The 27646-nt window shown below is 46.5% G+C and overlaps 2 protein-coding genes across 3 annotated transcripts; both read right to left on the bottom strand.

Moving 5' to 3' along the window:
* Positions 1-626: 626 nt before the first annotated feature.
* On the bottom strand, positions 627-4285 carry LOC135533898 (fibrous sheath CABYR-binding protein-like). Of its 2 annotated transcripts, XM_064961099.1 has the most exons (3): positions 2134-4285; positions 1779-1833; positions 627-1435 (listed from the first exon to the last, which is right to left on the bottom strand). In XM_064961099.1, exons 1-2 carry the CDS (start codon positions 3677-3679, stop codon positions 1790-1792), a joined length of 1590 nt encoding a protein of 529 aa, XP_064817171.1. In that variant the 5' UTR covers positions 3680-4285; the 3' UTR covers positions 627-1435; positions 1779-1789. The 2 variants fall into 2 exon arrangements, with proteins under 2 accessions (XP_064817171.1, XP_064817172.1); XM_064961100.1 differs by lacking the exon at positions 1779-1833.
* Positions 4286-9265: 4980 nt separating this feature from the next.
* LOC135533900 (cytochrome c1-like) lies at positions 9266-27427 on the bottom strand. The gene is made up of 4 exons (XM_064961101.1): positions 27237-27427; positions 19232-19335; positions 14841-14913; positions 9266-10775 (listed from the first exon to the last, which is right to left on the bottom strand). The coding sequence occupies exons 1-4, from the start codon at positions 27313-27315 to the stop codon at positions 10243-10245; spliced, it is 789 nt and encodes a 262-aa protein (XP_064817173.1). The 5' UTR covers positions 27316-27427; the 3' UTR covers positions 9266-10242.
* Between the last annotated feature and the right edge of the window lie 219 nt (positions 27428-27646).

Here is a 27646-nt window from a genome sequence, read left to right as displayed (position 1 = left end):
ATAATTACATTGCCAACCAAACAGTTTAAATCACCTTTATTTATTTACAAAGAATTTGTCTTCCCAATAACAGATACTATACATAAAACAATTATTGAATTGATCATTTCATCCATTAAAAAAAGGGCTCTCCAAATTGAATCTCATAATTAGATATGGAATCATGTCAATGAAGTTCAAAGTCAAAAGTGTACAGTCCACTTGTCCATTCTGAATAAGCGTACAGCTCCATTTAATTTAGAAATACAACATATGACACGTTTCTGAGTATGACATCATAGTAACTTTTTTAGTAATTGTATAATGACTTTAAGTGACAGGAATAGTGTTAGTTTGGATCTTCAAACTAGTCTTCCTATACAAAATATACACAAGCAACATGAATATATAACCATAGGATAGTTTGGACAACTCGTCTTGCCATACTGTGTCACACACAACCACCCCACCAACCAACCCAACAACCAACCCAACAACCAACCCAACAACCACCCCATCAACCACCCCATTAACCAACCCTACAACAACCCCCCCCCAACCACCCCACCAACCACCCCTACAAACCACCCCACAACCACCCCATCAACCAACCCTTACAACCAACCCTACAACCACCCCACCACCCCACCTGCAAAGCTATTACAGAAATTATTATTGGACTGAAAAAAACATTTCATTTTACATTTTACATCACATGGGTACAACACTGTCTACCAACAGTCTACTGGCTTGAGAACTAAACTTAATCGAGATATTACCTGATTTAATAAAAAAAACTCCATGCAGAACTCACTCAACAGTCTCTGAAGAACACAATCATCTACATGTTGTCTAATGGCCTACTGTTTAATACAACAATTCAGATCTTATTTCATTGAATCAACCAAAAAAAAAATAGTCAGAATTCATTAGGCAATGTCAAGTACACAATAATTTATCAAGTAACTTCAAATACATTCAAGTGGTCTTCATCAGCTTGGTAACAGTGACACCTTGGGGAACAGGGTGGTACTGAGAAATAGTTGATATCATCCCAAATGGCACCCTATTCCCCCAGGTCCTGGTCAAAAGTAGTGCACTATATAGGGTATAAGGTGTCATTTGGGTCTGCGCCTAGGAATAAAGTCAGACTTCAAACCCTTACAGAAGTGTCACCTCACCATGGGTAGGGAAAATACAAGACGAGGAAACTGAGTGAGAACCTGGAATGTTGTTACCGGGTTGACAACTGTTGTCATTAGACAACATTTAAATATATAATGAGTTAAATAGAATTATAGAATTCAATTCAAACCAGTTCTAATTCTGTGTGTGTTTTATGTTGATCGTCCTGTTTGATTGACAGCTGTGGGTGTTGACTGTTCCAGAAGGCACATCTCGCTGGTCTCCAGTCAGGACTGGGCTGTCAGTAACATCAGGCTCATACTCTGTGCACCTGGGGAGGAAGAAGAATAACAGTATTTAGTGAAAATCCATGTATCCTTCCTAGCAGCTAAGCCAATGTGCAATGCAACATGCAAGCATTAGCAACTACTAGCTAGCTGGGGCCAATGTGTTCTGTCCATAGAATTAGAATACATTGAGCAGACATACAGTAGCTGTGAAAATAAATGTAATTTGCTTGTGTGAAAGATTCGGAATGTACAGAATTATGAAGGGGCACAGAATTCTAATGACATGATCAAACTTCATGATCAAAATTCTAATGGAATGTTGCTTAGAATGGGAACGTCTGTTGTCCTAGTTCTACTTCTAGTTCTATGTGTCATTCTATTTACCTTCTGTACTATCACATCACTGAGCAGGACCTCTTTACTGGCCTGGCAGTCTCTCCTGTTGGCATAGTAAAGGTGGGACAGAAAAGGGCCACAGTAGGTATTGTATTATATGTGGTATTGGACAGGGTCTTACAGTTGTTTTTTATCCTAATTAATAACATTATAAAAATTAAACATGTCCTCTGTTGTTTGAGACCCAAGGGCCCTTTACTCAAAGAAAACAAGCAATATTATTCATCTAAATCGTCTGCCTTTTCCTAACTAAATGTATGTAAAAACAACAACAAAAACATAACTACACTAAAAAAACACAAAAAATCCCACATAAGAAATAAAGTGTAGAGATCTGACTTACCTTCCACCTTGGCTTCCTCCTCTGCGGTCACCTCAGCAGGCCAATCGGTGGCGCGCTCCTCTGCGGTCACCTCAGCAGGCCAATCGGTGGCGCGCTCCTCTGCGGTCACCTCCACTGCCTCACTCTCGACGACTGCCTCCTCCTCACCAGCAGGGGGAGCCTCTACTTCCCCCACAGATGCAGCCTCTACAATCTCAACTGGGGCAGCCTCAGAAGCTGGGGCTTCACATTGGTGGCATGAAGTGAAGAGGGCCTCCTTGACTTCCTCAGCCGGGGCTGCCTCTGCCTCCACTGCCTCGACATCCAGGGCTGAGGCTGCTGCCAGCATCGCCGCCTCCACGACGAGCGCCTCATCCTCAGACACTTGGGCCGTCTCCACAGCCTCCTTTGTCGCTGCTGGTTCCTCCATTTCTGGGGCTTCCTCCACTGGGGCTTCCTCCACTGGGGCTTCCTCCCCTGGGGCTTCCTCTACTACTACTGCTACCTCTTCGGCTGCAGGTAACTCTGCCTCAACTGGCGCTGCCTCTTCAACTGGGGCAGCCTCTTTTGGGGAAAATTCCTCTACTATTGGTCCCTCCTCGGCAGAAGCCCCAGGTGCTTCCACAGCGGCAGAAGCCCCAGCCTCAGGTGCTTCCACAGCGGCAGAAGCCCCAGCCTCAGGTGCTTCCACAGCGGCAGAAGCCCCAGCCTCAGGTGCTTCCACAGCAGCAGAAGCCCCAGCCTCAGGTGCTTCCACAGCGGCAGAAGCCCCAGCCTCAGGTGCTTCCACAGCGGCAGAAGCCCCAGTCTCAGGTGCTTCCACAGCGGCAGAAGCCCCAGCCTCAGGTGCTTCCACAGCGGCAGAAGCCCCAGCCTCAGGTGCTTCCACAGCGGCAGAAGCCCCAGCCTCAGGTGCTTCCACAGCGGCAGAAGCCCCAGCCTCAGGTGCTTCCACAGTGGCAGGGAGCTCTGTGGCCTCTAGGGGAGCCGCAGCAGTCTCCTCCTCTGCAACAGCAGCTGGAGCTTCCTCTACGACGACCGGAACTACTTCCTCTGGCTCAGGGGTCTCCTCAACAACCACTTCCTCTGGCTCAGGGGTCTCCTCAACAACCACTTCCTCTGGCTCAGGGGTCTCCTCAACAACCACTTCCTCTGGCTCAGGGGTCTCCTCAACAACCACTTCCTCTGGCTCAGGGGTCTCCTCAACAACCACTTCCTCTGGCTCAGGGGTCTCTTCAGCAACCACTTCCTCTGGCTCAGGGGTCTCCTCAACAACCACTTCCTCTGGCTCAGGGGTCTCTTCAGCAACCACTTCCTCTGGCTCAGGGGTCTCCTCAGCAACCACTTCCTCTGTGACATTAGGGGCAGCAACAACAGCCTCCTCTTCTGGTTTGGGCTCTTCAGTTTCCAAGACTTCTGCAGCTGGTGCTTCTGCCACTTCCCCCTCCACAGATAATACTTCCTCCTCTACCTTAGCTTCAGGAACCTCCAGGGAATCTAGAATGTCCTCGGCGGGAGCGAGTGAGGATTCTTCAGTCCGGTCTTCTAGGCGTTGGACGGCGTGCATGAGCCTCCTCTCAGCTACCGAGGCAGCAGCGATCTCAGAGCTGGCCAGGAGCCTCGTGGAGGCAGACGTGATGTCAGACACAGCATCTAAAAAGAGAAGCAAGTCATGTCAGTCATGCAAGAAAGACAAAGGCTGCCTGTATACTGCAGAAACACACAGCTTCTCAGAAAAAGTATTTACAAAAATATTGTATATACAAAGGATGGAGCAGATCAACAGATACCATACTAAATCAGTCACAACCTTCACAGAGTAGCCATGTTAAATGTGGGTGATGGTGTTATTGTTACAACCTTCACAGAGTAACCATGTTAGATGTGGGTGATAAGTGTTATTGTCACAACAGATACCAAACTAAATCAGTCACAACCTTCACAAAGTAGCCATGTTAGATGTGGGTGATGGTGTTATTGTTACAACCTTCACAGAGTAGCCATGTTAAATGTGGGTGATGGTGTTATTGTTACAACCTTCACAGAGTAGCCATGTTAAATGTGGGTGATGGTGTTATTGTTACAACCTTCACAGAGTAACCATGTTAGATGTGGGTGATCGTGTTATTGTTACAACCTTCACAGAGTAACCATGTTAGATGTGGGTGATAAGTGTTATTGTCACAACAGATACCAAACTAAATCAGTTACAACCTTCACAGAGTAGCCATGTTAGATGTGGGTGATCGTGTTATTGTTACAACCTTCACAGAGTAGCCATGTTAAATGTGGGTGATGGTGTTATTGTCACAACCTTCACAGAATAGCCATGTTAAATGTGGGTGATGGTGTTATTGTTACAACCTTCACAGAATAGCCATGTTAAATGTGGGTGATGGTGTTATTGTTACAACCTTCACAGAATAGCCATTACAGATATCAAATCACGTGTGAATAAGTAATAACATTCTGGGAAGATTCAGTCTTTATATAAAAATAATGAAAACATTGTTTACCGTCTACTGGACTTACCTTCCATTCACCTCAGGATGACATACCTTGACATCATTCTGCCATGGGGGGGGCACGTGACCATCTGGGGGGGGGGGGGGGGGGTCTAAACACATGGGACTAGTCCAGCAGCCGTGTCATGCCCCTCGTCTGTGTCGTGAGGATAAGAACCTGGAGGTCTGTCGATAAAGACCCAGGCTGGTGGGTGGTGACTGATCAACATTCCACTACGGGAGAAGCCAACCGGGTACGGATCCATTTTGTTCTCTGAACTGTTCATTCAATCCAGTTCCTGGTCGTGTTTGGATGTGCACAGGGCCTAAGGCCATTGGACAGTGTTGATCAACTGCTGGTAGTCTGACTGCTTGGTATGTGTGCACTACTTTAACCAGCCTACAAATTAAAAACTAGAAAACAATTCATGCCAAGTACCATTACACTAAAACATAAAGACAAAGCATTTTAAAAGGTGAATGTTATTTAATAACTAATCATGGTTTAGTGTTTTTACATTCGCTTTGATGTTGTAAAACCCGTAGAGCCTGACCTGTCAAATCAATCTGCTGCTGCGGCTACAGACCAGTTTGTACCAGTTCTGGGTTGGAAGCCTGACAGGCACAGAGACGAGACTATTCTGAAATCTGGTACAAGAGGTCTACGATGAAGTAAAAGATCACACACTACATAAAACCCTTCAATACACATGGGAGCATGAACATGGCATTGAGGCACCTGATATACATGATCATAAAAGGAATATCCAACCGCTACCAAAACACATGACTAAAAGCAATGTACGGTCATGGGCTTGTCTAGACTACAGGAGTTCTAGGTTACGGATGGGTGGGTGTGGGAACTATAGGTTCTACATACCTGGTACATATTTAACAAAACCTGCCTTTTGATAAAATAAATGTATATGTTGAAAGATAATGATAAAATAATTCCACTCTGAAACCTTATAACTGTATGAAATTGATTAGAATCAAAATTATAAATCTGATGATGTGTGTAGTTTTAGTCGGAATTAGGTTAAACAATGTATCTGTATAGTGGAAAAACACACTGAGCAAGGCGTAGCTTAGGATTTGAGCTTAGGTGTGTGCCGAAGAAAAAAAACGGAGAACAGTTAAACTGCGTTTGGACCGACCTGGTCTCTGAGGAACCTATGATAGCATAGGGAGGACTTCTCAAGGTTTCCCTAATCTCGGGGGAATGGAACTGTCGGCTGGGTAGTGATACACAGTGGTGAGAACTACGGAGAAGGATAAAACTCACCTACGGTTTGTGTGGAAGTATGTGCGTAGGATACCTACTGTTTGTGTGGAAGTATGTGCGTAGGATACCTACTGTTTGTGTGGAAGTATGTGCGTAGGATATCTACTGTGTGTGTGGAAGTATGTGCGTAGGATACCTACTGTTTGTGTGGAAGTATGTGCGTAGGATACCTACTGTTTGTGTGGAAGTATGTGCGTAGGATACCTACTGTTTGTGTGGAAGTATGTGCGTAGGATACCTACTGTTTGTGTGGAAGTATGTGCGTAGGATACCTACTGTTTGTGTGGAAGTATGTGCGTAGGATACCTACTGTTTGTGTGGAAGTATGTGCGTAGGATACCTACTGTTTGTGTGGAAGTATGTGCGTAGGATACCTACGGTTTGTGTGGAAGTATGTGCGTAGGATATCTACTGTTTATGTGGAAGTATGTGCACAGCTATAAAATGGATGTCTTTGTATAATGGACTTCAGAACATTCTCTGAATAAACTGTACTCTTTTTTTCCCAAAGCTGGGACCGAGAGACTGAAGAACAGCTTCTATCTCAAGGCCATCAGACTGTTAAACAGCCACCACTAACATTGAGTGGCTGCTGCCAACACACTGACTCAACTCCAGCCACTTCAATAATGGGAATTGATGGGAAAGGATGTAAAATATATCACTAGCCACTTTAAACAATGCTACCTAATATAATGTTTACATACCCTACATTATTCATCTCATATGTATACGTATATACTATACTCTATATCATCTACTGCATCTTTATGTAATTCATGTATCACTAGCCACTTTAACTATGCCACTTTGTTTACATACTCATCTCATATGTATATACTGTACTTGGTATCATCTACTGTATCTTGCCTATGCTGCTCTGTACCATCACTCATTCATATATCTTTATGTACATATTCTTTATCCCCTTATACTTGTGTATAAGACAGTAGTTTTGGAATTGTTTGATTACTTGGTTATTACTGCATTGTCGGAACTAGAAGCACAAGCATTTCGCTACACTTAACATCTGCTAACCATATGTATGTGACAAATAAAATTTGATTTTGATTTTATAAGCTGAGTCTTTTAATTATTATTAAACCCATGGTCTTACAGATCTCGGTGATTGGTCAGAGCTATTGATTGTCAGTTATTATCATTGGGATTGAAAATTCTCTTGACACCTTTCCACAGTGTGTAGGTGAAGCTTCGATATTGATTTTAAAACATTTTTTCCCGGAAAACTGTTAAATCATGTGTTCTGTTCAGGAACTCTGACCTAAAATGCAAATGATTTGTAAAAAAAAAAAAAAAAGTTGAAAAATCTGAAATAGTCATTTCTATTTGGATAAAAATGTTAGACAAAACGCAGCAATAGTGTTTATTCCACTCGTGAGGGTAAGACAATAGAAGAAATGGACGCAATAGAAGCAACTGACAACATCTTTATTGAAGGACTTCAGCTTCCTGAATCTCTTCTTCACTGATACTTTAGAAAACATTATAAAGTTACCAAGGCGCATTATTAGTTGGCCCATGGCGACCATCTCCAGACAGAACAACATTACCAATGTCGATGGGTCGGAGAGGAATAGAACAGTAGTGTTGAAGTGAGACTGTTGGGTTTATTATAAAATGTTCCCTTAATGTTTACCTTTCACAGTTAGGACATAAAAAGACAGACTCTTAACGGCATCGGCGCAAATCAACAAAATAAAGCTTGGTCTTTCTGAAGTTCTATTGAGAGATGGTGGTGGTGAATGATTGGTTGGCTGAAGGAGAAAACAATGTGACAGTGTTAGTAGAATGTGTGTCTGCATCACAAATGGACCCCTATTCCCTATAAAGTGCACTAGTTTTAAACCAGGGCCCGTAGGCCACAAACATAGGGCTCTGGTGAAACGTAGCGCACTACAGGGCCCGGCATCGTCCGGGTTAGGGGCGGGTTTGGTCGGGGGAGGCCGTCATTGTAAACAAGAATTTGTTCTTAACTGACTTGCCTTGTTAAATAAAGGTCAAATAATTAAATTAAATGTGTAGTTAGTGTAGGAGGGCAAGTGAAATGTGGGATGCAGCCTGGGGGCATCGTCCTGGACCGCTTCATTGCATCATGTAAGTCCTGGCTGGTTTGTGTGTCAGTCACCGTGGTTACAATGCAGTGTTGGTTGATTAAACTAGTAGTGGACTGTTCCAGATCGAACGGTCCACTCGGAGGCAAGGCAGGTAAAGAAGAAATGCACTACTGCAGTTTGTTACGTGAGGTTTGAAGTTGAAGGTAAAGGATTAAGGTTCTGTAAACAACAAGGTGCATGTTAGTGGAAGTCACTTCCCACCAAGCACTTATCCAAGACCCCGCTTTTAATGAAACACTTCCTAGGGCTGCAACGGGCCTCGCCCCTCTTTCCACAGTTATGGTTCCAGGAAATACATGCTGCTTACCGCGGTTTCAAATGATGAATAGCTACACAAATCTCCTGGATGAACCAATCATTGAAAAGATTAGAAATGGCTTTAAAATGTTTGTTTTTTTATATATATATATATATATATATATAAAAGTGTAGCAGGGGGTGGGGGGTCTGTGTCATCCAATCACAGAGCAGAATACAAGTAATGTGGTTTGTTAGCGAACACATGATGGTACGCGATAGCTGTAGTATCTTCCAACCACAGAGCAGATCCAAGTCACGTGATCTGTTCGATGCCACATGTGGCGCTAACGGATCACGTGACTTGGATCTGCTTTGTGATTGGACAATACAGACCGTGAGGCTCCATGGTGAGTGGAGGCTTTGGTGCTCTTTGAAACAAACTGACAATACAAAGTGATTTCTCAGAGGTTTAAACATCCATAACCGATGGGCACTACATCAACAATAAGAAATAGTTCTGCAATCTCGGGTTGAAAATAGAACATCTACGTTGCACAGTAATATGGCTAATATTTGATACCACTCTGGGCTTTGAGGGTTGAGGATCCACTTCCAGAACCACTGGTTGCAGCCCTAGTTGCTCAGCATTGGGGGCAGGGGGGAGTGATCCTTATCTGTGCTTGGTGGGGGCAGACTTCTCCCTGGCACAGTGTCTAGGACGTGATAACAAGGATCAGACAGAAATGATGTCATAAAGAGATCAGTGAGGACACAGAACCAACTGATCCCCAAAGTTCCAATCACTGGGAGTTCCATTTGGGCACTGGAACACGGAGCTTTATGACATCACCGACTAATCCTTCTAGAGCTTATCCTAGGGAGAGTTGTGAGCAGCACGAGGAGGAGGAGGAGGAGGAGAGAGCAGGGAGGAGGAAGGAGATAGCAGTTTTTTGGTCACATTTCACAATAAGATGCAGTTCACAAAGCAATTGAAATGCTTTTCTCTAACTGGTACATTTATTACTTGCATAATAACCATTGAACCTGCTTGAAGTGCTTATCGTCTCGAGGTTCATAACATGACCTTCCTTTCAATCGGAATTTGGAGCACGTTCAACGCACGGTCAAAATGGATTGGAAACTTTAACAAAGCCAAGATGGCAGACTGACATTATGGAGAACTCCGCCATCCATCTGGAATCTTAAGGGACAAAGTCATTCAGACAAAAGTGAAGGAAAAGAAGTTGCCGTTTTCTGTCCTGAATTCTAAGGGCCACTTGGGAAAACTTTACATTAGAAGTGTCCAAAAAAGCCAACCTATTCCCTATATAGTGACAATGTACTACTTTTGACCAGAGCCTATGGGCCCTATATAGGGAATAGGGTGACATTTCAGAGGCACATAGGTTTGTGGGTCAGGACAACATGTACCATCATAAATCCAATATCTCCCTTTACTTCCCCTTTAACACCTAGGAACTCCTCAGAAAAACAGAGCCAGGAGTTTTCCCCAACCATGAACCGACCAGAAAAAACACACTCCTGTCCCCACTGATAAATAGGACCATATTGCTTGACAAATAGACTGGGAATGATTTAAAAACCTGAAACGGCTATGTATTTAGCTGTGGTGTAAAGGAGTCAGAAATGAGAAGAGGCAGCTGTCCCAGTCACCATGACGTCATACCTAACTAAAGTGTTCTATAACAGAACATAGTCCACCTCCTGCTTCCTATTGTAACATGTGCTGGTAGATAGGGGGCTGTGATCCAAAGAGGCTCCCTATTCCGTACGCAGGGTGCTACTTTAAACCAGGGAAAGTAGTGCACTACATAGGGAATAGGGTGTAGAGGGGGCCTGTGAGGGAAGGGGGGGAGGGGGTCAGGTGTAGGGTTGGGGGGGGGGGGTAGTAGTAAGAGGGACACACCACAGCTAAACACACCCCTCTAGGTTGACCTTTGACCCCTCATGCTGCCACCTCGGCGGCAGGGGCTGCTTCTGCCTCAGGGGCGGTGGGAGACGTCTCGGCCACTACTTCGGCCACTACTTCCTCACCGGCGGCCTCCACGGCAACGACCTCTTCCACGACGCCAGGAGCCGCATCTGCGACGTCCTCGATGACGGCCTCTGCGTCAGCCTCCGGTGGAGCTTCTTCCGTAACCACGGCAACTTCCACTGCGGGCGCCTCCTCAACTGCGACGACATCTGGTTCCGCAGCAACCTCTAGGACAGCGACGGATTTGACTGCAACCTCTGCCACGACTTCCTCTGCTGCTGCAGGCGCCTCCTCGACTGTCTCAGCGGCCACCTCGGCTAACACCTCGGCTAACACCTCGGCTTCTACTGGTGCCGGTTCTTCTGGGGATTCTACTTCCTCTGCTGCTGGTGCTGCTTCCTCTGCTGCTGGTGCTGCTTCCTCTGCTGCTGGTGCTGCTTCCTCTGCTGCTGGTGCTGCTTCCTCTGCTGCTGGTGCTGCTTCCTCTGCTGCTGGTGCTGCTTCTGGAAGGAGATCGAGAGAGAGAGAGAGGTGGAATAGAGAGAAAGATGAGGACACGGTCTCATCCCTCCCTACGGGGTTTTGTCCAATTGTAACATCGATCCCCTAAAGCCAGATTCTACATTGTACCATGTGGTCTGGTCTCTGTGTAGAAAGCATCCTAATCAGGAACAAAAGGTGGATTCAACACGGAGAAAAATACTAAATTAAGTTTAAACTGCTTTCAGTTATTTGTCCTCTGCTCAGCAGTTAACTACCTTTTAATGTGTGACGCAGTTTGACCTTTGAACCATCCGGAAACCCCTGAGGAGTATACTACAAACGTAGCTAGATATACTCAGGCTTTTCTGAAGTGAGCTAGCTTCAGGTAGCTTCACATTCCAGCTCAGGCTTTTCTCATTAAGTAGATATTGATTGTGCACCCGTCACTTCCTTGAGCCTGCTCAAGCCAGGCTGGTAACTACATAGCTAGTCGAACACTGAACCCGTCGAACCCGTCGAACCCCGAACCCGTCATTGACAATTCTAAAACATCAATCCATGTGCCAGAGTGCCACATTTTCATGTTTAACTAAATCAAAAAGAAAAAAGAAAAAATAGTCACCCTGCAATTTCAGCAGACTACGGTTGCGGAGACCACGGTGCGGAGACCACGGTGCGGAGACCACGGTGCGGAGACCACGGTGCGGAGACCACGGTGCGGAGACCACGGTGCGGAATGTACTATTAGAAGTACAGTCTCAAACATTGTTTCTTCAGTGTTCTTAGACACTTTCCCTCCCAGTCCCATGATAAAAATAACTGTATAAGGAAAGTTTATCCGCATGTGAAGTTTCAAATGCATCCAGTTACTAAATGTTTGTTTTTTTATCATATGTATTTGATTGCAAATTTTAACACGAGAACAGTTGATTAATAAAATATTGGAGAGTCAGTCGTCTCCTTCCAATATGGAGAATAACAAGATGATCCACTCAAGAGGGAGGAAATCTAATTGGAACTGCCTGCCCGGGGCAAGTTCGTTCTGAAGGATTTGTTGGCATAGAAACGAAGCTGGCTAAAATAAAAGGTGAGCCACATTTGTGTCAGCTGTCATCCTGAGTTGAACTCAGAGTTGAACAAAGACAACTCAAACCACATTCGTTGTTTAGGGCTCTGACCAGGTTGGTGACACCTGCTTAGCTGCAAAGGACCCCTATGGCTTTGAAAGAACGTCAAATCCCTATTCCTCAATTACAAGCCCTCAAAAGTCATTGGAGGGAGGTCAGAGGGGCAAAGACCTCGGATCCTTTCCTCCAATGACCTTTGAGAGAGCGGCGAGGAATAATGGAATCTAGGATGGGGATTTGACAGCTTGTCAATGCCACAGAGGTGAGCTGAAACTCATTAGGTTGTCAACTTGAGGATCGTCAGAGAGAGTCACTCTTGCCAAAAATATGTCCAAAATAAGTCCAATGAGTTTCTATGGCTTGTTTTGGACCGAAGCTCGTCGCCTGCCTTCACGCCATTGGGACAACAACTCCCATCGTTCGGGTGGAGACCTGATATACAGATCCCTGGTCCAAGGGCGTTAATGATTAACAGGGAGAGGTAAGAAATGGAGCGAACAAGGACAGAGGGAGGAAGCCAGGATTTCTTTTGATGACACAGCAACAATCCCAAGACGCACCCCATTTCCCTACTTTCGACCAGAGCCCTATGGGCCCTAGTCAAACGTAGTGCACTAAATAGGGAATAGGGTGCCACTTGGGACACACTCCCAGCCAGAGGGAACACCTGGAGCAGGGTTAAGGTCAAGGTTAACTGAAAACAGCTGTTTTTTTTAAAAACAAACCATTATAATAGGTAACAAGGATAATATCAACTGATTAGCCAGTGATCTGTATTGGGATTTAAACTGGCCCCTGACTAGTTAAAAGGTCCAGCCACATTCTGTTGTAGAAGTATACCCAAGTACACGAACAAGGATAAGATCTCAACTAATTAGCCAGGAATGACAGCAGTAGCCTCCACTGGTTTTAAACGGTATAATTAAGAAGACGAGGAACTTGGGGTCAGGTACTTTGGGCGATAGAGCTGTGACAGACTAAGCAACGAGCAAACATCCAAACATAACATGCAGGCAGGACAGAAAACAAATAACAAGCTTTTTTGGAATACACCAAAAGATATGCAAATGAGGAAAAGAGAAAAGGACCAACAGGTGGATATGAAGGGAATGAAGGGGTTCTCATGGCTTAGTCTGAACAGTGTGGAGATGTGTGCAGAGTAAACGATACTACAGAGTAAAAACACAATAATACGCAAGCAAAGATAGACGGACACCGGTAAGAACATCTGATGTTTGGATCGCGTGTTAATGCCTTGTTCCCTGACCAAGTTCAGGAGCCAAAGCTCAACATTACCCTTTTCTTTTCAAGTGTGCCCAGCTTATGGAGCTATTTTGGAAACAGGTAAAGGAGAGTTTAGAATGTTTAAAAGGGGTAGAGTTTGTTGAATATGTGTAGGCCAGGTGTAGAAATCAGAGTTAGTTATTGAAGGTTTGTTGGCTAGCGATGACAAACTGGCTACCTGTGTCAGGTGTGTCAGGGGAAGTGTAGAATTTCATTTAAAGTTGATGTGATCGAATAGCGAAGCCTACAAAATGGCGGCCCCCCGCCACCACAAACGCATGAAATGGCAGTTGGTTACGCTTTGTTCTGACAAGAAGTTGTAAGATGTTTCATGCCAGGTAGGACTAGAGCAGTGTCTCAAATGGCACTCTAATCCCATCACCACAGCGCCGGAGAGACAGGATCTGCTAAAGCATTCAAGCTACATTTCTCACAAGGCAAGCTAAAAGATGTCCAAAAAGAACTCCCTCTATGCCCCGCCCGTAACACCAAAAGAACTCCCCCTGTGCCCCGCCCGTAACACAAAAAGAACTCCCCCTCTGCCCCGCCTGTAACACAAAAAGAACTCCCTCTATGCCCCGCCTGTAACACAAAAAGAACTCCCCCTCTGCCCCGCCTGTAACACCAAAAGAACTCCCCCTGTGCCCCGCCCGTAACACAAAAAGAACTCCCCCTCTGCCTCGCCCGTAACACCAAAAGAACTCCCCCTGTGCCCCGCCCATAACACCAAAAGAACTCCCCCTCTGCCCCGCCTGTAACACAAAAAGAACTCCCTCTATGCCCCGCCCGTAACACCAAAAGAACTCCCCCTCTGCCCCGCCTGTAACACAAAAAGAACTCCCCCTCTGCCCCGCCTGTAACACAAAAATAACTCCCCCTCTGCCCCGCCTGTAACACAAAAAGAACTCCCTCTATGCCCCGCCCGTAACACAAAAAGAACTCCCCCTCTGCCCCGCCTGTAACACAAAAATAACTCCCCTCTGCCCCGCCTGTAACACAAAAAGAACTCCCCCTCTGCCCCGCCTGTAACACAAAAATAACTCCCCTCTGCCTCGCCTGTAACACAAAATAAAAAATGACATCCGCTGTCTATATATAGGTTGAGGGTTTGTCTATACGCTGTATGGCCACTAGTGTACTAAGGATGGGTGAATGTAGGTAGGAACAGAAAACTAGACTCTACATGAACCAATCAGAGCTTTCAGCGACACCATGTGAACCAAGGAGCTTAGCCCAACAGACCAATCAGGCAATCTGGGCACAGGGCCCAGGAACCCAGACAGGTCAATTAATCACTGACAGAAATCAGCCCTGACAGTCTAGATTAATCGCATTCAGAGTGATCATTCCACCATGCTGGCATGTCGGTGGCAGCGCCAAAACAGGGTCCATGCCAAAAGAAAACATTTGGCTCGGCTTAGTGTGGACAAAAACATTATTGTCATGGTTGCAACGTTCTGATGAGACATTCCTTCTCCAACTGACACTAGAACTCTGGCCATTCTGTCCACTATGATGAGGAATTCTGGAATACTGAGAGTACAAATTCTAGAACTCCCCTAGGATTCTACATTCTATGGTTCTAAATTCTACGGTTCATGTCTATTGGTAGAATGTCAGGAGTGCGGATCAATGGAGTGAGGCAGTGCAGACAGTAGGCTACTGAGAACTCACCCTTGGGCCTCAAGTTCATCTCGGCGAGTCGGTCATTGTACCGCTCACTGTCGCCATTCACTGTCTTGTAAGCCTGAATGGAACAGACAGACAGAGGTTGGAGGGAAACGCCAAATTAAAAGAACACAGAAAGTGAATCTAGCTGCATTTCAAAATGGCTGCCTTGAACTGAGTTGAGCAGCTGAATCCTCTCTTCCCTCAGCACTAGTAAGTAACAGTGTAGTGTTAAATAAAGGAGTGGCCTAAGCTAACGTCCTTGCCAAAGGTTCTGTGTAAAACTGGTATAACGGTCTTTAAGAAGCACCACTGCTGCGGTAAGGATTCTCCATGACAACAGTTACCACAAGGCTATAAAGTGAGCTCCAGAAGTGTGTTTTGGCTCTGTACGCCTGCACTTTAATGCAAATGACTAGAGGTTCAAATGCAGACTGTCAGCTTCCAATTGGAGGGTATTTTCATCCATACCCGGTGAACCGTTTAGAAATTACAAAACTTTTTGTACATGGTCCCCTAAAATAGGGGGGGGGGGGCTAACAGTTTTGGGAGAATTTCACTTTGTATGAGTGTGAAGTAGTCAAAAGTGTAGTATTTGGTCCCATATTCAGAGCACCAAACGACTACGTCAAGCTTGTGACTATACTACTTTGTTTTGGTTGTTCCAGATTATTTTGTGCCCAATAGAAATAAGATGGTAAACAATGTGTAATTTTAGAGTCATTATAAATAAGAATAAAATATGATATAGTAATGTGGATGCTACCATGATTACAGACAATCCGGAAAAATGATGAGTGAGAAAGTAGCACACCAATATCATACCCCTAGGACATGCTAACCTCATCATTACAATTACAAGGGGGAGGTTAGCATTTTATATCATACCTCCAAGACATGCTAACCTCATCATTACAATAACAAGTGGAGGTTAGCATTTTATATCATACCCCCAGGACATGCTAACCTCATCATTACAATTACAAGGGGGAGGTTAGCATTTTATATCATACCCCCAGGACATGCTAACCTCATCATTACAATTACAAGGGGAGGTTAGCATTTTATATCATACCCCCAGGACATGCTAACCTCATCATTACAATTACAAGTGGAGGTTAGCATGTTTTTTTTGGGGGGGGGTTGAGTTTCAGCCTCATAAGAGAAAAATGTGGTGGGGTTTTCATCCTACAGTAACGTAATACTGCGGTATTATATTGGGTCCTGTAGAACACCATCATTATGTGACCTTGCACACATTTCGTTTTGATCAAACTTTATTTTAAAAAACAACCTCTGTTCACCAGAGTAGCCTGTTCTCTACAGGTAGAGGGTCAAGTGGGTAGCCTGGTGGTTAGACCGTTGGACTAGTAACCGGAAGGTTGCAAGTTCAAACCCCCGAGCTGACAAGGTGCAGAACGACAGATTTGAACAGGCAGAACTGTTCCTAGGCCGTCATTGAAAATAAGAATTTGTTCTTAACTTACTAGTTAAATAAAAGTAAAACCACTGGCCTGGGGTCTGTTCCCTAACCAAACCACTGACCTGGGATCTGTTCCCTAACCAAACCACTGACCTGGGATCTGTTCCCTAACCAAACCACTGACCTGGGATCTGTTCCCTAACCAAACCACTGGCCTGGGATCATGTTCCCTAACCAAACCACTGGCCTGGGATCTGTTCCCTAACCAAACCACTGGCCTGGGATCTGTTCCCTAACCAAACCACTGGCCTGGGATCTGTTCCCTAACCAAACCACTGGCCTGGGATCATGTTCCCTAACCAAACCACTGGCCTGGGATCTGTTCCCTAACCAAACCACTGGCCTGGGATCTGTTCCCTAACCAAACCACTGGCCTGGGATCTGTTCCCTAACCAAACCACTGGCCTGGGATCATGTTCCCTAACCAAACCACTGGCCTGGGATCTGTTCCCTAACCAAAACACTGGCCTGGGATCTGTTCCCTAACCAAACCACTGGCCTGGGATCATATTCCCTAACCAAACCACTGGTCTGGGATCTGTCCCCTAACCAAACCACTGGCCTGGGATCATGTTCCCTAACCAAACCACTGGCCTGGGATCTGTTCCCTAACCAAACCTCTGGCCTGGGATCATGTTCCCTAACCAAACCACTGACCTGGGATCTGTTCCCTAACCAAACCACTGGCCTGGGATCTGTTCCCAAACCAAACCACTGACCTGAGATCTGTTCCCTAACCAAACCACTGGCCTGGGATCTGTTCCCTAACCAAACCACTGGCCTGGGATCTGTTCGCTAACCAAACCACTGGCCTGGGATCTGTTCCCTAACCAAACCACTGGCCTGGGATCATATTCCCTAACCAAACCACTGGCCTGGGATCATGTTCCCTAACCAAACCACTGACCTGGGATCATGTTCCCTAACCAAACCACTGGCCTGGGATCATGTTCCCTAACCAAACCACTGGTCTGGGATCATGTTCCCTAACCAAACCACTGGCCTGGGATCATGTTCCCTAACCAAACCACTGGCCTGGGATCTGTTCGCTAACCAAACCACTGGCCTGGGATCTGTTCCCTAACCAAACCACTGGCCTGGGATCTGTTCCCTAACCAAACCACTGGCCTGGGATCTGTTCGCTAACCAAACCACTGGCCTGGGATCTGTTCCCTAACCAAACCACTGGCCTGGGATCATGTTCCCTAACCAAACCACTGGCCTGGGATCTGTTCCCTAACCAAACCACTGGCCTGGGATCTGTTCCCTAACCAAACCACTGGCCTGGGATCTGTCCCCTAACCAAACCACTGGCCTGGGATCTGTTCCCTAACCACTGGCCTGGGATCTGTTCCCTAACCAAACCACTGGCCTGGGATCTGTTCGCTAACCAAACCACTGGCCTGGGATCTGTTCCCTAACCAAACCACTGGCCTGGGATCATGTTCCCTAACCAAACCACTGACCTGGGATCTGTTCCCTAACCAAACCACTGGCCTGGGATCTGTTCGCTAACCAAACCACTGGCCTGGGATCTGTTCCCTAACCAAACCACTGGCCTGGGATCATGTTCCCTAACCAAACCACTGACCTGGGATCTGTTCCCTAACCAAACCACTGGCCTGGGATCTGTTCGCTAACCAAACCACTGGCCTGGGATCTGTTCCCTAACCAAACCACTGGCCTGGGATCATGTTCCCTAACCAAACCACTGACCTGGGATCTGTTCCCTGACCAAACCACTGGCCTGGGATCTGTTCGCTAACCAAACCACTGGCCTGGGATCTGTTCCCTAACCAAACCAATGACCTGGGATCATGTTCCCTAACCAAACCACTGGCCTGGGATCTGTTCCCTAACCAAACCACTGGCCTGGGATCTGTTCGCTAACCAAACCACTGGCCTGGGATCTGTTCCCTAACCAAACCACTGGCCTGGGATCTGTCCCCTAACCAAACCACTGGCCTGGGATCTGTCCCCTAACCAAACCACTGACCTGGGATCTGTTCCCTAACCAAACCACTGGCCTGGGATCTGTTCCCTAACCAAACCACTGGCCTGGGATCATGTTCCCTAACCAAACCACTGGCCTGGGATCTGTTCCCTAACCAAACCACTGGCCTGGGATCATGTTCCCTAACCAAACCACTGGCCTGGGATCATGTTCCCTAACCAAACCACTGGCCTGGGATCTGTTCGCTAACCTAGCCACTGGCCTGGGATCATGTTCCCTAACCAAACCACTGGCCTGGGATCATGTTCCCTAACCAAACCACTGGCCTGGGATCATGTTCCCTAACCAAACCACTGGCCTGGGATCATGTTCCCTAACCAAACCACTGGCCTGGGATCTGTTCCCTAACCAAACCACTGGCCTGGGATCATGTTCCCTAACCACTGGCCTGGGATCTGTTCCCTAACCAAACCACTGGCCTGGGATCTGTTCCCTAACCAAACCACTGGCCTGGGATCATGTTCCCTAACCAAACCACTGGCCTGGGATCTGTTCCCTAACCAAACCACTGGCCTGGGATCTGTTCCCTAACCAAACCACTGACCTGGGATCTGTTCCCTAATGTTAATGAATTGGATTAATGTGTGGAAAACTGATCTGGGAAGAGTCAGGAAAAATCAATACTTAACGTCAATATGCTTGAAATTAAACTATATAGCATGCTTCGTTCAAGTTACCCTTCAGGCACAGACTGCAGATCAGTGTTTGCTCTCCAGATCACCTTAACCATTATGTGAGGAAACAAAAAAACTGACCTAAGATGATACTCAAATAAGAATACAGTTCTGAGTAGATGGAGCCCTTCAGGAACAAATCTGATCTAGGATCAGCATGTACTGCCCAGGCCTTATCCTTTAAACTTAGGTACACACACACAACCGATCTTGAATCAGTACTTACGTAGACCACAGCGGCAGTGAGGCCTCCTCCACACAGAACGGCGTACGCCACGTTGGTGGCAGAGCCACCGGGGATCCCGACGGACATCTGCCGCACTGGAACCACTGTAAGGAGACCCCGTGGAGAGGGGGACATGGTTAGGGACGGACCGGAAGAGAGCGCTACCAAAGACTGTGGATAATGAAGATCTCATAAAGGCGGTTTACCAGTTTACCAAAAATGGTGAAGGGTCCTGTCTGTGAAAGATTCTTCAAAGTAGCAGCCATCACCGTAAAGCTTGGAGGAGGTGTGATGGGGATTCTCTGGTGACACCGATTCATTTAGATTTCAAGGCACACTTAACCAGCGATACACCATCCCATCTGGTGGGCGCTTAATGGGACTATCATTTGTTTTTCAACAGGACAAAGACCCAACACACCTCCAGGCTGCATAAGGGCTATTTGATCAAGAAGGAGAGTGATGGAGTGCTGCATCAGATGAATCCACAATCACCCAACTTAACCCAATTGAGATGGTTTGGGATGAGTTGGACCGCAGAGTGAAGGAAAAGCAGCCAACAAGTGCTCAGCATGTGTGGGAACTCCTTCAAGACTGTTGGTAAAGTATTCCAGGTGAAGCTGGTTGAGAGAATGCCAAGAGTGTGCAAAGCTATGATCAACGCAAAGGGTGGCTACTTTGAGGAATCTAAAATATATATTCAGATTTGTTTAACACTTTTTTGGTTACTACATGATTCCATGTGTGTTATTTCATAGTTTTGATGTCTTCATTATTATACAATGTAGAAAATAATAGAAATAAAGAAAAACCCTTGAATGAGTAGGTGTCCAAACATTTGACAGGTACTGTAGATACAGAGGGAGATACATATATACAAAATATTAAGCATATGGATAGAAAGCTAGATGTACACTTTCTGTTCATCTACCCAGACAGTAAGGAAGATGCTAGTTTTGCATTGGACAGATGACCACGCCATGTCAATGGACCCACTATGATTTCTGTACGGGCCCTATTGATCAATTTCTTGCATTGTCAATCTATGCATACCTAATGTTATCTTCCATCATGTTCAACATTGTCCTACTACGGGGCCTGTGTTCATCCGGTCCTGTCCAGCCATCTTTCCACTCAGGGCACCAGTTGTGTTCTGGTACCATGGCAACAAGCCTCTATCCCTCTTAATCTCATTAGACAAGAAAGATACAGCAGCACCATTCATTTGACACAGCAGAGCAGAGGCAGCAGAAAGTGTTAGCATAAGCCAAGCTAAACACAACTAGCCAACCAATCACAGTCCATCCTACCAAGCTAAACTAGCCAACCAATCCCAGTCCATCCTACCAAGCTAAACACAACTAGCCAACCTATCCCAGTCCATCCTACCAAGCTAAACAACTAGCCAACCAATCCCAGTCCATCCTACGAAGCTAAACAACTAGCCAACCAATCCCAGTCCATCCTACCAAGCTAAACACAACTAGCCAACCTATCTCAGTCCATCCTACCAAGCTAAACACAACTAGCCAACCAATCCCAGTCCATCCTACCAAGCTAAAACACAACTAGCCAACCAATCCCAGTCCATCCTACCAAGCTAAACACAACTAACCAACCAATACCAGTCCATCCTACCAAGCTAAACACAACTAACCAACCAATAACAGTCCATCCTAGTCCAGACCTGGGTTGAAATAATATTTTAAATAATTTCAAGTAGTTTCTGTTGTTGATTGAGCCTGGTTTAACGGACCAATAGATGGAACCAACCCACCTGGAGCTCTGGAAGCCTGGAGCAAAAGCTCACAGGGGATTTGAAAGATTTCAAATAGTGTTTGAACACAGATCTATTCTAGTCCTTGTTTTATGCCTGATACTGTGTTTGATTGGACAACCCCCAAGAAACATTTCCTGCTTTCTAAACCCCTCCCCATCTAAACACATTTCATTTGGGCTAACGCCACTTGAATCTTTGCCAATAGCATATTCATTTTTTTAATGAACCTTAACTGACTTGAGTTAAATTAAGAACAAATTCTTATTTTCTATGACGGCCTAGGAACAGTGGGTTAACTGCCTGTTCAGGGGCAGAACGACAGATTTGTACCACTAGGCTACCCTGCCGCCTCTACACTCTAACCACTAGGCTACCCTGCCGCCTCTACACTCTAACCACTAGGCTACCCTGCCGCCTCTACACTCTAACCACTAGGCTACCCTGCCGCCTCTACACTCTAACCACTAGGCTACCCTGCCGCCTCTACACTCTAACCACTAGGCTACCCTGCCGCCTCTACACTCTAACCACTAGGCTACCCTGCCTAGTGGTTAGACGGATGTAATATCACCGTCAGACTGTAGGACACTGAATCATCTTCACAGAACCATCATATTAACAACACTAAAGAAAGACCCAAATGCAGCAATAGAGGTTTGAGATAAGACCATAAATCCCCATAATGGGTTGTTGTTATTGTTATTGTTGCGTGGGTGGCATGGTCCACATGGCCAGTAGGGCTGGGTGGAGAGCAGGAGCCTCGTCTCCAGTAAACAGACTGCCAGGGTTGACAGGATCTGCTCTCCTCGGGCTAAATAGTCTGATCCTATCAACACTGTGTTCTAAAGGCACCACCATTGCCAGACATAAATACAACCTCGTCCTTCCTGGACCAGAGATCCTCTCCTTTGCTACACCGTCACCCAGACACTCCCTAAAAATCGCACACAGAACACAGACACACAACCAGTCAATCACATACACACACACACACCATAGAAACGACACAGCCACACGACATAAAACCAGTCAACTACACAGGAAATTGTGGCTGTGTTTTGCTGTGTAGTTCTGCTTGTTTGTCCATTAGAAACGAGTAAAGGACTTCTATAGACGAATGTATACATTCAGCCCTGAGTAGAAAACACCAGGAATATAACTGTACTATGGTGGTGTACAGGGGACTAGGTTCAAAGTTCAACATGTGTCCCAGAATGCAAAGGTCTGGCAGAGGGGCGCCTACAGGGGAAAACAAGAGACACTTTCTATAAGTAGTGCCTCTGTGGTGTGTGCTCATGAGGTGTCTGTGTGTGCTCATGAGGGGTGTGTGTGTGTTCACATGTGTGTTTCCACACCCGTCTCTGGGTGAGCAACATATGTGTTCTATAAGAGGTGTGTGTGTGTTCACCTGTCTCTGGTTGAGAGTGTGTGTGCGCACCTGTCTCTGGTTGAGAGTGTGTGTTTGTAGAGCAGCCCAGCAGGCCGCAGTAAGGGAACAGTGTACAGAAGGGAGCTCTCCACCCCCACAACCCCGCTCCCCTCCATGTAAAGAGTATCACATTTCATCCTGCAGCTCTGCAGAGAACACATCTACCCCCCCTGATAGATGTCAACAGAACCCACATGTACCCTACCATGCTGACTCCTCACCTACCCCCCCCGATAGAGGTCAACAGAACCTACATGTACCCCACCATGCTGACTCCTCACCCCCCCCCCCCGATAGAGGTCAACAGAACCCACATGTACCCCACCATGCTGACTCCTCACCTACCCCCGATAGAGGATGCTGACTCCTCACCTACCCCCCGATAGAGGTCAACAGAACCACATGTACCCTACCATACTGACTCACCTACCCCCCTGATAGAGGTCGACAGAACCCACATGTACCCCCTGATAGAGCTCAACAGAACCACACAACCCTACCATGCTGACTCCTCATCTACCCCCTGATAGAGGTCAACAGAACCACATGTACCCTACCATGCTGACTCCTCACCTACCCCCTGAACCTAGTGGTTCTGTGGTAGACTAGTGTTGGGCCAGTAACCAGAAGGTTCCTAGATTGAATCTTTTTTTTTTACCTTTATTTTACCAGAACAGAACGACAGAGTTGTACCTTGTCAGCTCGGGGATTCGAACTTGCAACCTTTCGGTTACTAGTCCAACGCTCTAACCACTAGGCTACCCTGCCGCCCCGAATCTGAGCTGACAAGGTACAAATCTGATGTTCTGACCCTGAACAAGGCAGTTAACCCACTGTTCCGAGACCGTCATTGAAAATAAGAATTTGTTTTTAACTGACTTGCCTAGTAAAATAAAGGTTAAATAAAAATATAAAAAAACACACCACCTTTTACATAGAGGCCATTTAGCAGACTCTGGTCCAGAGAGACACACAGGCAATACACTCAACTAAGGTAGGACAAGACAAATCACAACAGTCACTGCCAGTAAAACGTTCCTCAAAAAACACAGCCATCCGTGGTTCCAGACGTTGACCCAGATCTACTCTGCTGCCCTCTCTAATCCCATGACACAGCAAGTGGCCTCCTGTCTGTACCTGTGAAGGCCCAGTTATTTATACAGGTAGCTAGGCACTAATCAGTTAAGCTGAGCTAGAGGTCAGACGTGTCACAGACACGCGTGATCCCGGTTTCCTCCCTGACAGCTAGTCATAGAACAATAGCATTGAACCCCCCCCCCACAACCAACCAACCGATTCCTTCCAGCTGAATAGAGACCATTCACACCAGTGACACAGACAGGACTATACATGCATGAAGAAATGCCCGCCCCTATGTAGGCCCAAAGCCTAACCATGAGGCCCATCTGCCCCTACGTAGGCCCAAAGCCTAACCATGAGGCCCATCTGCCCCTACGTAGGCCCAAAGCCTAACCATGGGGCCCATCTGCCCCTACGTAGGCCCAAAGCCTAACCATGGGGCCCATCTGCCCCTACGTAGGCCCAAAGCCTAACCATGGGGCCCATCTGCCCCTACGTAGGCCCAAAGCCTAACCATGGGGCCCATCTGCCCCTACGTAGGCCCAAAGCCTAACCATGGGGCCCATCTGCCCCTATGTAGGCCCAAAGCCTAACCATGAGGCCCATCTGCCCCTATGTAGGCCCAAAGCCTAACCATGAGGCCCATCTGCCCCTATGTAGGCCCAAAGCCTAACCATGAGGCCCATCTGCCCCTATGTAGGCCCAAAGCCTAACCATGAGGCCCATCTGCCCCTATGTAGGCCCAAAGCCTAACCATGAGGCCCATCTGCCCCTATGTAGGCCCAAAGCCTAACCATGAGGCCCATCTGCCCCTATGTAGGCCCAAAGCCTAACCATGAGGCCCATCTGCCCCTATGTAGGCCCAAAGCCTAACCATGAGGCCCATCTGCCCCTATGTAGGCCCAAAGCCTAACCATGAGGCCCATCTGCCCCTATGTAGGCCCAAAGCCTAACCATGAGGCCCATCTGCCCCTATGTAGGCCCAAAGCCTAACCATGAGGCCCATCTGCCCCTATGTAGGCCCAAAGCCTAACCATGAGGCCCATCTGCCCCTATGTAGGCCCAAAGCCTAACCATGAGGCCCATCTGCCCCTATGTAGGCCCAAAGCCTAACCATGAGGCCCATCTGCCCCTATGTAGGCCCAAAGCCTAACCATGAGGCCCATCTGCCCCTATGTAGGCCCAAAGCCTAACCATGAGGCCCATCTGCCCCTATGTAGGCCCAAAGCCTAACCATGAGGCCCATCTGCCCCTATGTAGGCCCAAAGCCTAACCATGAGGCCCATCTGCCCCTATGTAGGCCCAAAGCCTAACCATGAGGCCCATCTGCCCCTATGTAGGCCCAAAGCCTAACCATGAGGCCCATCTGCCCCTATGTAGGCCCAAAGCCTAACCATGAGGCCCATCTGCCCCTATGTAGGCCCAAAGCCTAACCATGAGGCCCATCTGCCCCTATGTAGGCCCAAAGCCTAACCATGAGGCCCATCTGCCCCTATGTAGGCCCAAAGCCTAACCATGAGGCCCATCTGCCCCTATGTAGGCCCAAAGCCTAACCATGAGGCCCATCTGCCCCTATGTAGGCCCAAAGTCTAACCATGAGGCCCATCTGCGCCTATGTAGGCCCAAAGCCTAACCATGAGGCCCATCTGCCCCTATGTAGGCCCAAAGCCTAACCATGAGGCCCATCTGCCCCTATGTAGGCCCAAAGCCTAACCATGAGGCCCATCTGCCCCTATGTAGGCCCAAAGCCTAACCATGAGGCCCATCTGTCCCTATGTAGGCCCAAAGCCTAACCATGAGGCCCATCTGCCCTGACATAGACCTAGTAATGACTGACGAGTGATCAATACGCCATTAGTCAGCTACATATAATCCTGAGCAGGGTGAAATACACAGAGGATAAAGCTACCGCTACAATGCATGTCTATGCTTCTAGCTGTAGATCAGGTTGAATATACACAGAGGATAAAGCTACCGTTACACTGCATGTCTATGCTTCTAGCCGTAGATCAGGTTGAATATACACAGAGGATAAAGCTACCACTACAATGCATGTCTCTGCTTCTAGCTGTAGATCAGGGTGAAATACACAGAGGATAAAGCTACCGCTACACTGCACGTCTCTGCTTCTAGCTGTAGATCAGGGTGACTATACACAGAGGATAAAGCTACCGCTACAATGCATGTCTATGCTTCTAGCTGTAGATCAGGGTGAAATACACAGAGGATAAAGCTACCGTTACAATGCATGTCTATGCTTCTAGCTGTAGATCAGGGTGACTATACACAGAGGATAAAGCTACCGTGACACTGCATGTCTATGCTTCTAGCTGTAGATCAGGGTGACTATACACAGAGGATAAAGCTACCGCTACAATGCATGTCTATGCTTCTAGCTGTAGATCAGGGTGAAATACACAGAGGATAAAGCTACAGTTACAATGCATGTCTATGCTTCTAGCTGTAGATCAGGGTGTCTATACACAGAGGATAAAGCTACCGTTACAATGCATGTCTATGCTTCTAGCTGTAGATCAGGGTGACTATACACAGAGGATAAAGCTACCGTGACACTGCATGTCTATGCTTCTAGCTGTAGATCAGGGGGGATATAAATCCTAGTGTCAAAACACAGAGAGGTTGAAGAGGCTCTAACATTTATAAAACAGGAAATTAAACCAGCACTGTTCAGAACTCCCCAGGGCAAATTCCTTATGCAACAAAGCAAACAGGGATTCTAGTTCCGGAATGAAGCCAGAGTAGAACCAGTCTATCGATGAAGCTCGTGCATGGGAAAGTAGCTACACTAAAAATACAACCCAAATCCATTCTTCTCCTTGCTTTTACTCAAACCCAGACAAAGCTATTAACTCAATAACATCGTCACTCTCCCTGACAAAACGCTTTGATGAGTCTGGGGAGAATGAATACAACACCACGATCAACTTGGATGACAGAGTTTGACGCCTCTGCAGAACTCGACAGGTCAAATTCAAGTAGGGCTGCTATAGGCCAATCCAAATAACTATATTCACACACACAACCCCTATGCTATACACGCGCTACCATCACGCGTGAAGAATATCCACAGGACATCATATAGACTACGACATCTCCACTTAGCCTTCAAAAAGCAACGATTTAGGGAATATATCAGATAAATACATGCGCTTGATGCTTGGATGTTACATAACGATTATGTCGTTTTTGGACGTGGATGCGCTGTTTCGTAACTAAAATGTGCAGAGCTGCATGTTCTAATCTTTGTGGACATGGACACACCTCCTCAACGGAAAAGGGGGCGTACTGCCTCAACAAGCGCTCAGCAATAATGTAAGATTGAAATGATTACAAGGTAACTTTTCTTGCAATGTTTTTCAATAAACTAGTAAAGAATGATGCAGTGGATCATCCCGGAATGAATAAAGTACATAAATGTCGCGCAATTTGAAGGAAACTGCATTGATTGAAAAATCGTGAAACTTTGCATACAAAATTCACCCAATGTTAGACAAACCATCCAAATGTATAAAATCAAGCTCAACTGTTTACACAGACGGTCATTAAAACCAACTGTAATTGCATTGACCTTCGCGTAAATCCCCACATCACGCACGCGTGACGCGTCAGCTCCGATGAAACAAACGCTTAATATAAAAATGCCTCAAACTAATACAATATACTCCATCAAATTGGACCACTTCTAATCCACTCACCATTTCTGGATAAAGGTAGGGCGGCTGTCATTCGTGCCAGGAGCCCCAGTCTCTGCCAAGCCGATCTACAGAAAAACATTTCTGATCAAATCCAGGATCTAGTGTACAGAGCGTGTGGTGGTACAGGAGGCTTGCTGGATGACTGACTGAGGAAAGCCCAGCTGTGATCACGCAACTACAGACTGCGCTCGTTAGAGTGGAAGCAGAGAATTCACCAAAGAGAGCAACCCCCCCGCCTCTTTATAAACGTCATCCCCGACAGGTCAAATGTTGACTTGACATGACACGTGGTTTTGGGGGAATAAACAAAATAAATATTTTGAACAACATGTTCCAGAGGTTCGATATGGATTTCAATGAAATATTTCGGAGGGTTTGCGGTGGATTTTGTTATGCGTAAATGAGAATGA

This window comes from Oncorhynchus masou, unplaced genomic scaffold (assembly GCF_036934945.1).
Source record: "Oncorhynchus masou masou isolate Uvic2021 unplaced genomic scaffold, UVic_Omas_1.1 unplaced_scaffold_2786, whole genome shotgun sequence".
In the NCBI taxonomy this organism is placed as follows: Eukaryota; Metazoa; Chordata; class Actinopteri; order Salmoniformes; family Salmonidae; genus Oncorhynchus; species Oncorhynchus masou.
This window is presented reverse-complemented; position numbering and strand designations above follow the sequence as displayed.